This window comes from Trachypithecus francoisi, unplaced genomic scaffold, assembly GCF_009764315.1.
Source record: "Trachypithecus francoisi isolate TF-2019V2 unplaced genomic scaffold, Tfra_2.0 Lachesis_group0, whole genome shotgun sequence".
Classification (NCBI taxonomy): domain Eukaryota; kingdom Metazoa; phylum Chordata; class Mammalia; order Primates; family Cercopithecidae; genus Trachypithecus; species Trachypithecus francoisi.
In genome coordinates, this window is record NW_022681453.1 from 106,602,170 (window position 1) to 106,613,145 (window position 10,976).

Genomic DNA, 10,976 nt, shown 5'->3' on the forward strand with positions numbered 1-10,976 from the left:
TGGGAGTGTTCAATGGTATAGGTCTAGACAGGGTGCACCTCACTCCTCGTCTATGGGAGTGCCCAATGGTGCAGGTCTAGACAGGGTGCACCTCACTCCTCGTCTATGGGAGTGCTCAATGGTGCAGGTCTAGACAGGGTGCACCTCACTCCTCGTCGATGGGAGTGTTCAGTGGTGCAGGTCTAGACAGGGTGCACCTCACTCCTCGTCGATGGGAGTGTTCAATGGTATAGGTCTAGACAGGGTGCACCTCACTCCTCGTCGATGGGAGTTCTCAATGGTGCAGGTCTAGACAGGGTGCACCTCACTCCTCGTCGATGGGAGTGCTCAATGGTGCAGGTCTAGACAGGGTGCACCTCACTCCCCCAGTGTGACTACAAGCAGATGAATGGGGTCACTACAAAGCTAAGTTGCTGGCCAGGAAGCCTCCTCCCAACAGCTCTATTAGATGAAAGAGTTCCATTCAAGCTTTTAGGAAAAAACTTGCTCTCTCTTTCACAGCCATAGGCTAAAATTTGATTTTTTGCACTCGTGTTACCACTAAAGAACTTATCCATGTAACTCAAAACGTCCTGTTCTCCAAAAACTAGTAAAACAAAATATTTTTAAAACAATAACCAATGATTATATATAGAAATAAAACTTTTAAACAAAAATAGCTCCTGGTTTGTTTCAAGCAACACAAGAAACTATAACAAAATGAGTTGCTTGATGCATCTGTTGCACATTTATATAAGATGTGGAGGAAAACAGTTTAGATGGAGAAAATAGTTGATATTCAAATATTTGCCCAATTTTGTTAAATTTCAGTATGAATTCATTAACATTGAAATAAGTTAACATTGTGATGACTCTATATATTATTGTTGTTTACCTATTTTTATGACTGAAGATTATTTAGTTCTATTTTTTTGGAAGATAAATTGGGAAAATGACCATGTATAATTTTATTTCTTTCAGATTGAAGCCATGGGGGCCAAATTGGTTTCCTTGAAATTATAAATGAGTTCCATTTTTCCATCTCCTAATATAGGCTCAGCTGCAGGGAGACAAAGACTGAGCTAGCGAGTGCCTGTTTTAATTCATTAGTCATACCACACTTGAGTCTGTTAAGTCCATCTGGTTGCTTGCATAGGACCTCTCTTGGCTGTTTCCATATTATCTGAGGCTACCCATCTTAACCTTACACAAATAGCCATGAAATCTATAAACCTAGCAGATACAAAGAATGTATTAGGAATAAGAAGAATAGGTCTGCTTGGTGAACTTTAAGAGGATGAAGTGCTCTTAGGATAACCAGAGGTAATAAAAGAGTCTGGAACATGAAATAAAACTTTCATTCAACAAACAGAGAAAGGCAGGTAACTGCTTGTGAAAATAGGTTTTTCAGCCTTGACCCTCTATAGAATGAGATCTGGAATTCTGTTCAAGAAAAAAGCAAACTGAAAAACCACACACACTCGTACAACATGAGAAGGAATTTAGCCATTTTGCATTGAAAGGGGTGCAGTTTTCCTGAAGGCTGTTTCCTTCATCATTGAATGCTGCTTATTTTTCCTTCCAGTTTTCTTATCAAGGTGCAATGTCATTTAATAAGAAAAAAATCCATTGAAAGAAGAATCCGTAAAAAATGTTATTCATGGGTAATGAGTTATACCAATTATCTTTCTGGAAAAAAATGTATTTTGGATTGAAAAATATTTCTCTCTTAAAGCAGATTGTATTAGCAGAATTGCTGTATTTCTTTTTAATTTGGTCTTAAGGTCTCTCTTTGCAGAATGGCTATAAACTCTAGTCCTGCCCTGACAGGGCTTTGGAGAATTTGGTTCTGGGTGTTCACTTTGTGCCTTTCACAGGATGCTTTCTAATCCTGGCAGACAGCGTAACACCTCAGTGTTCAACCCATGACCAGGTGTCCCTCGCACAGGAAACTTGTTTATACTGGCAGATGTCCCTGTGGCTCTCATCTGACCTGTGTCCGGCTTACTCCTGTCAATATGACCCCTCCTAGGAGAGCCTTGACTGGGAGGAAAGTTAAAACCTTCCAGTGTGTTGCTTAGGTGAGACTCAGAGGAGACAACACACCAAAAACACATGCAGTAACTGAAGCACTTTGTTACTCACAGATCCGTGGGACAGAGGGTGTGCCGACAAGGGCCGACGAGGCCACCCGGGCAATGTGCTTAACCAGCAGGTGGGGGTCCAGAGAGGGAAGACCTAGGCACTGAGGCCTTTTTGTCCTTGCAGGTATTACCCAGGCAGGTTTCCTTTGGGGAGTTCCAACTGGTGGGTTCTTAGAACAAATGGCACAAGTTCCATGGGGTCACATTCTCTCTGAGAACGGTCACTGTGGCGTATCTGCACAGTCCATGAGGGGTGTGGCGTCCCTGGGGTGAGTCAAGGAAGTCGTATCTACATATCCCATAGGGAAGTGGTCACCAAAAGTCAGTCGTATAAGGCAGATACCTGGATTGACCATGTTGAGGAACTGGAGGGAAGCAGGGAACTGGAAACTGTCAAGGGTATCAGTGAGACACCTATGAGAAGGTTAAACTTAGATTCAAAATCAATGCTGAGGCCATATAAAATTATAAGAACTCATGACAACAATATGTACCAGAGTCAAATGATTTAATAATTGTAAGAAAGCACCAATCCTAATGAAACGGGCCAACACCTTCTTGTTTCACCAGATGTGGTGGGGGAAGAACATCAAAATTGCAGACAGAGGTGGGCATTCTGCACAGTGGGCACCCTCAGGGTTGATATCACTCAGTGCCAACAAAATTAGATATTGCTTTGATGATACAGCCTCCAGTTCTCTACAGCAACTTTGCAGACCTCTTGTGTGACTGGGTGCTATGGTGGGCTTGAAAAAACTCAGTAGGCTTAAAACATAAATGTAAACTAAGTACATTTTATTAGCCATATATTCCATCAATTTTTAAATATTGAATGAAAATGGCCAGCGGAAAATATGAGTCCTTTTGACTATCCATAACCCTTGATATTATAATTCCTTTACATATTTAACATTATTTTGTCTATTGCTCACCATGATTATTATTTTAATGGAGAGATTATCCATGGCTCTTCCAATGGTAACATTATTTTAATTTTTCTTTGGGTTTCCCTGATCCTGAATTGTATAGGTCTTTCTGAACTTACGTTAATTAATGTGTTTCTAAGACAATTAAATGTCTTACAATATAGTGTTAGTGTCGGGGGTACACACACACATATAGAGACTTTTCCATATCTAGCTTAGAGAGGAAATAAAATTTTATTTCTTTTTTTAAGAACATGCTATTTAAGCATGCCTATAGAAGTCTGAGAAAGTTTATATCTTGTCTGTAAATACTTATTAAATATTCCTTATTTGTACATGTATTATTTGTACGTGTAGGAAAGTATTTCATTTTTTTAGTGTTATGTTTTGTATTTTTCTCAGTTAGTGCTGTCCTGTGAGACTTAATCTAAGCAGTAATCTGCAGAGCTCTTTGGATGGGAAAGAGAAACAGGTGCCATTGCTTTCGTTTTTAAGCATGATTCTGTACAGCTGCCTCACTTGCTTTCCATTGAAATAAATAAATAGCATTGTGCAATTTTGCTGACAACAGTATGAGCTGTTTTATTTGATGATGGTGAGTGGTGTGAGAGGAAAAACAGAAATCATCATCCAGACATTAACGAAGTAATGGCAGCCACAAGGGAGTGCGTGCGTTATTGCGTTGAGTCTGAAGCCCAACTTAATCGGAAGATGGCTTTTCAGATTCCCACGGGAACCCTGTGTCACCCGAGGACCAAGTCAGCCTCGCTCAGCAGATTTCTGAGGTCGTGAAGCAGCCGGCCTTCATAGCAGGCATCGGAGCGGCCTGCTGGATCATCCTCATGGTCTTCAGCATCTGGCTCTATCGACACCGCAAGAAGAGGAGCGGACTTACTAGTACTTACGCGGGTATCAGAAAAGGTATTCGCTTTCCCAAGCTTTTCATGTTTTGATGTTTCTAAAACTCTTGATTTTAATATTTGATTCCAGATTATTCATGATTATGCATATCCTCTAAACATTTCTTAATGTATAAAGATTTTCAAAAGTGCGTTTACTAACTTCTCTTACATAGCAGAACTACAAATAGAGTTGATGAGTTTCTTAGGGCTCAGTTCCTTTAAAATAGATTTCGCCAAGGTAGGCCTACCTTTGGCTGTTAGACCATTTCCCTTTTCTCTTAGGGAATTATTTTATTGCCTTATATTCTTGAGGGAAATGTTTAATGTCCTTGTTACTGGAATTATAAACGCAACCTTGAAACAATCTGATGCAGTTTCAGAGGGAACACCATTGCCCTCTGTGAAGCGGAATAGAAAATACTGCCGTTTGCTTATGTATAAAATACTCCTTTCTTGGTGAATATGGAAGGCGTGACTGAGTGATGTACTGTTGCTTACGGAGAGAAGAGGGTTAGTCCATTTTTATTATTATAAAGTTGCGAAATGGAATATGTGTATGCTGTTACTTAGTGATGGTGATTTTATTACACATAGGTTTACAGTTTTAAAAAAGACAGCTTACTTGGCCACTATTATTATCTACAGTTTTAAAGATGACCCAAATATGCCAAGACTTTCACAGATACTTTTACTACTTATCCTTAAACTCTGAAGCCTGCTGATTCTTTTGTGTTTTGTATTCTCAAAGGAAATTGTTAACAGTGTCAGACAGACAGTGCTCCCTGCCCCTTTGATATCTTCATCAATGCTGGGCCTCAGATCTTGGCTGTAGGTTGGGTTAGACGGTTGTAAGTTGCAGTTTTCAGGGACACCCGAGTTTATGTCATTAGTCCAACAAGATCACTTCTAGTACCCCATTCTTGCTCTCAGAATTTTACTAAGTGGCAGATTATACAAATTAGAGGGCCCATCCTTCAGTCTCATGCAACAGCTTTGCTTTGCTGCAAAGCAAATTTAAAGAGGATTTCCAATTTTTAAAAAAAAGTCTTCTATCCTACCATCACCAACTTCCCCCCAATTTTCTACATAAGTGAACATTTCTTACACATGTTGGCCAGATTGTTTCCCTGACCAATTATATGACAAAGTCAGAATTTTTCATGTTAGCTAGAACTTGAATGCCCCTACGCATAGATAAAACGGTATGGGACAGCAATCTAAAATATTTGTGTTCTCCGTCACAAGAGGACTCAGCAAGAATCAACGCAAATGCCTCACTAACACTGTAAAACTAAATCTCCTTGCCACCTGCCTGTGGCTCAGCAGCAGTTTCTTCATGTACATACATGTGCTTTAGCATTATCATCCTTAAATATGTTTTTTTCAGATATGTGTCCTATCTAGGGATGGAGCAGTATGTCAATATTCCCGCCTGTGAAATGGAAAATGAGGGCTTGGAGGTTACTGAAAAGGGAACTGGCGCTCATTATGTATACAAAGTAGAAGAATGGCAGGCACATGTTACCATATAAAACCTTTGACTAAAAATAATGGTAGACAAGGGGTTTTTGGGTGTCTTTGTGTGGTGGAGCGGGGAAGGGGTAGAGTGTTAGAAGTAGAAGATGTTTAGAAAGCTGATTTGAATGAGGAAAAGGGTGACTAATTAACATATAGATGTGGAGTCTCTTGAATGCATCATCAAAAGACCTGCATCATCAACTCTGTTTTGCAAGTAGCCAGTGGGTGGAATCCTGGGTTTCTTATGAGGTGCCATAGCTACGTGATGATACTAGTTTAATGCTCTACATTGTCTTGAACTCTAGAAATGTGACATGCACTCTCCTTCCTACTGAAATGTTTCTCTTTCTTTACTAACGTGCTTTGAGCATGCCGACAAATGCCTATGTCCTCTTTGTGCGAAACGTATTAAACTAATACCGTTGTCCCTTCAACTTAGCTTGTGTTTAAGCAGAAATCATAGAACATAATTACAAATGTAATTGGATGAGCATTTGATTCTGCTTTCTTCACTTCGTCCTGTTGGTACTTTTTCATAATTGCGTTTCTATGCAATTTTTAAAGTGCATTTTGAGATCTTAAATTTTCTATGCCAAAGTCAATGCCAGTAATTTTAAGAAAAAAGAAAGTGAAATATTTTAAAGAATAAGAAACGTAAAAGAGCCCATTGACCTGTAAAACATCAAGCCAGAGTGTCACTTTGGGGGAATCGTGAGTCTGTTTAACATTTCCCCCTTACGTTTAGCTGTCGGTGTGACATCTGCCAGTTCGCTGGGTACCCCCTGCCACATGCATTCACATAGTGCACCAGCATCACTTAGGAACACAGAGAGTTTATTATATTATTGGAAGCTTTGAAAATGAAGTTGCTATTTGGTGTGCTAGCAGTGAAAATTTCATTTAGATTGACCTCCTTTGCATCTCTTCTTCAGTTCCTCGAAGTGGGGTTAGCAGTTAGCTAGGAGAAGTAATGACGAGCACCTTTCATATTTTCCCAGTGTCCTTGTGATTGCAAATTAATGTTCAGGCACTCCATTCTTGCTTGAATAGCTTTAGTTTCAAATGCACCTTTCATTTTTTTTTTATGAAGACTTGTTACTATGGCTCTGAATTTTTGAATGTAGCTAAATTACACTGACTCTGAAAAGAACTGACTGAACAAAAAAAACACAGTAAGATTCTTAAAACAGGGATTGCTGTGCTACAAATGAAGGCCAGGGTATAAATTGGGGATGCAACATTGAGGTTTTTGCTTTTGTTCTTTCTAGTATGCTCAGAGATAAAGTGTCTTGGTAAGAACTGGCAATTGTAGAGGATGCTATATAGCCTTTCAGTTTGCAACCCCAAATGCTCCGATTTTACAGTAAATTTCCTGGAGATGTTCAAATGTGAAATAGAAAATATAATTCTGGCAGTGTTTTGATACATGATAAGTAATCAATATTCTAGTTTGTTTGTACTAAAGATTATTTTAAAGAAACTTTAATCTTAAAGGGAATAACATATATTTCCTTGCTTTTTTTTTTTTTTTTTTTTAACCAGAGCAGCGTTTACTTTAATTTAACATGAAGAGATTGGAAATAAGTCAATCTCCTCCCTCTATGAAATGACATGGAAATTGCTCTGCCGTTATCCAACCCCCCAGGAATGGGAGAAGATAGGAAAAGTGGGGGAGGAATGGCTGCTACTTTTGAGGTCTGCAGTTCAATTTCAGGCATTATTGATTAGATTAAGATTTATAACTGCAGAGAGAGTGACGGTTTTCAGAAGGGTGTTATTGTTCTATTGTTTAGCTTCTACTGTGGTATTAAAAGAATGCCCAGTCTACTTCTAGGAAGCTTCTAAAAGTCAACTCAAAGAAATTAGAATTTAAAACTCCAGTTTTTTCTGTCCATTCACAAATTTTTATGATGATAAGAAATGTCATTTATGTGATAAGACGTCAGGCATTTCCCCCCAGTGAAACAGTTAAATTTTGTGGTTCTCTTTTATTCAGTTGCTCTTTTTCTTTGCTTTCCTTTCCTTTCGTTGTGTTTGTTTGTTTTTTCTTCCCCTTTCCTTGCCTTTCCTTCTTTTCCTTCTTTCTCTCTTTTTTTCTCTCAATGTTGAGTACATAAGTGTATCTAGTAGTTCACTTTAATAAGCATTTACTTTCAGATTTCTAGATAAGGTCCAGCAAGACTCTGCTAATACTTGTTTAAGAATCCATCATCCTGTGTTTGGAGATGATTAATAGTGGGGATTCTTGTTTGTACGAAAGCCATGAGCTAAATCTGTGTTACTAAATGCAGGGTCATTTGCAGGCTAACCTAGCAGAATTCCCTTCCTGAGCGCACTAGAATGTCAGACACTTCAGAATGGTACCTGTAGAGACAAGCTTCTTTTTTTAACCTCAGAGTTGGTTTTATTCATAGATCAGAGTATCAGAACTACTGGCTTAGTTATTTACATTTGTTTTATGTTCAGCTGTCTGCTTGATTTATACTAATGTGATATGTTCCCTTTCTCTCTTCAGCTTAATAACTGGTTTATATTTTGTTTTGATTTTCAGTCCCGTCTTTTACCTTCACACCAACAGGTATATATTTGCACTTACCCTCCTCCTTTCCATTGTTAGTTTGGCATGTGTTCTACTATTGTGTTTCTGTTTTTATTTCATTTTCTGCAGTAAGTTGGGGGTAAGAACTTAAAGTGGCATATAATACTTGATTTACTCACAGCAGGCATGTGTTTAAAGTAGAAATGGTTGGTGTTGCTTTTCATCCATTTGATGCAATGATGTATTCACAATTCCACACTGGATCTTAGCCTTGTTTGCATGTGTTTCATTAAGTAGACACACTCTCTCTACTTTCAGCATGATTTAACATGCTAATGATCTTATTGACTATTTCAGACTTGGCAGTGCATTTTTCAACTTAAGCTTTCGAGTTTTCCAACAAAAATTTCTCTCCCTTGTATTTCTCTGTCCCCAGAATCAATATTGTTAAAGGTAACCAAAATATCCAGCACATGTGAAAGATAAAACTTTTCATTTTCCCTAAGTCAGAATCCTAATATTCCGTTCTATTCAAAATGGGTCCTCTTCTGTCACATCACCTCCAGGAAAAGATGTACCTGTAGTTACGCCCTCTCAGTTTTAATCCAGTTATTGTCATCACTGGGAGCAGTTATCTCTCTGTAACACACTTCCAGTTTGGAGTTCTTCTAAGCAGCGGAATTTGGCAGCTTTAAAAACACATTTATTCTTAGAAAATGTGTCTGTATTTACAGAAAAGCTAATCTTCTTAACCACTTAGCCTAACTATGTGCAAATCTTTTTTTGTTGTTGTTATGGTTAAAATTTTCCACCCCACATTTATTACGCTGAGAATGCTTTCAAGAGCATTATAATATATTTTGATTATCTATACATGTCTGATGAAAATATAATAAGAAATAATTTGCACAAGCCACAATAAAAAATAGGTCACATTAATTGATAGTCACAACTTGGCATACATCTTTGTGTGTGGAAAGCTTTATTTTAACATTTATCTTTGACTTACTGGTACTCATATTTCTGGGAAAATAATCTAGTAGGTTTTTTTTTCCTGAGTTTAAGTTTACACTTATATAAAATCATGAAATTATGTGCTCCAATAATCAATTCAAAATGGAAATCCATGGGAATGCCAATGTACAGATGTGTAATAGTTATATTTAATAAGAATGTACTGATGTTTTGCTTTTTCTTGATTCTCCACCGTATTGGAACATGAAGAAAAAAAGAGTGATATATAGACATCTAATTATATATATAATTTGATATATGATATGTATATATAATTCTATACAATAGTTAAAGAAATGTCACTAGTTGAATCAGAAATCTGTTACATCGTGTGATGATTTTTGCAATGCTTCTATGTAGGAAGACAAAAGGAGTTCCATTTTTAAAAAGTTGCTCACGAATGTAATAGCTTTTGATATATAAATATGTGTATTAATTGTTCCTTTTTTTCATAACATTCTAGTAACTTACCAGAGAGGAGGCGAAGCTGTCAGCAGTGGAGGGAGGTAATTATCTTGCTTGTTTTGTAGATCCTACAGGGAATTCCAAATATTTCTTCATCTTCCTCAACGACACCAGTTTCTCTGCTTAAAAAGTCTAACTTAAAGGTGAAATGTATTTAGTTCCTTGAGAAAGACTCCATTTAACTGTGCTGTTGAACCAAGCCCTTTACACACAAATGTAGTTGATTGGGGTAGTTGCATCTTAATCAGTGACCACCAGAGAGCGCACTTTAACCGAGAAAGAGACGCTGATTTAGCAAATGATTAAAAGGCGTTAAAGTGACTAAGCTGTGGCATTTACGAAGATGAACAAATACAGCTAGTTAACAAATACTATCAAAGAAAAAGTGTTCATTTGAAAAACCTGCTGAACACAGCAATTGCTCATAAGTTGTAGGTTATGTTTGTTCGTTCTTGTTATGAATCCAACATAGTTCACATCTCCATTTGCAGGAAAATGTGTTGAAATAGAAGAGGAAGTCTGGGTAGCTTGTTAACAAAGGACGTTTTCCCTCCTCTAATTAAAATGAATCTCAATCTTATATTTATGATTTTTAAAGTAATTATTATTCAGTGAACTTTAATATATTCACGGAGAAATCACAAATTGATGTGACGACTAGCTTAAAGGGGTTGAAATAAGGTATAAGTTACGTGATGAGCCAAGCTTCAGAATGTTTCACAATAAGATGTTTTCTTTTTTCTCCAAAACAGTAACATCTAGTTTAAGGTGTAAAAAAAAAAAAAAAATCTTCCACCAAAACCATCTTATAATTCAAACTCAGTGAACTTATTAAATTCCCTTCTTTATACAGCTGTGTAACATGGCTGCTCCTGGAAAGCTAGAAATGAGGAAGATATTATTCCTGAGTTACAGGAACATACCATCAGATAAGAAAATGACTGAATTTAAGAAGTGGTTTAAAAAAATAAAGGTTGACCACCTTTAGCCAGTGCTGTACAAATTTGGCGACAAGTACTAATCTTTTCTTTCCTGGATATTGCTCACTTCCTGGTTTCATACCTGTGAAACAAAGCCAGCCAGTGACAGACCCAAAGCTAGGAAGGCTTTCATAAGGAATAAATCCACTTGATTCAGGAATTAAAGCAGGGCATGTTTGTGCATCCAGGGGAATTCCATCTAAATCACAGCCCAGGCATTCATGAAAGAGCCTCTGGCATGAGAACATTTTCTCATGGGTGAATCTGGAATACCTGATTTTATAACCACTTCATTACATGTGTATATTTCCGCCTCCTCATTAATCAAAGCATGTGAAAGTGCTTCTTGAGCATCTTTGATATGTTCTTCACTAGCCTCTGTGCGTGGGCATGTGTACACAAGTATCACAGACACATGCACTTACAGAAATATAAGCCTGGTTCCTACTCTAAAAGAGTTTACAACGTGGATAGAGCAAACTAGCACATGGCAAACGATGGCAGGAACG

At 37.7% G+C, this 10,976-nt stretch overlaps 1 protein-coding gene across 5 annotated transcripts in view; it reads left to right on the plus strand.

Annotated features, from left to right (window-relative positions):
- The window catches only part of ROBO1 (roundabout guidance receptor 1), a 420,921-nt gene that overhangs the window by 361,847 nt on the left and 48,098 nt on the right, over positions 1–10,976 (plus strand). For 3 of the 5 annotated variants that reach the window (XM_033211602.1, XM_033211604.1, XM_033211605.1), the window contains exons 18-20: positions 3,773–3,970; positions 8,021–8,047; positions 9,486–9,528. In XM_033211602.1, coding sequence (XP_033067493.1) covers positions 3,773–3,970; positions 8,021–8,047; positions 9,486–9,528 — 268 coding nt within the window. The remainder of the gene's footprint in view (positions 1–3,772; positions 3,971–8,020; positions 8,048–9,485; positions 9,529–10,976) is intronic. The other 2 variants (XM_033211603.1, XM_033211606.1) reach the window with 1 other exon arrangement.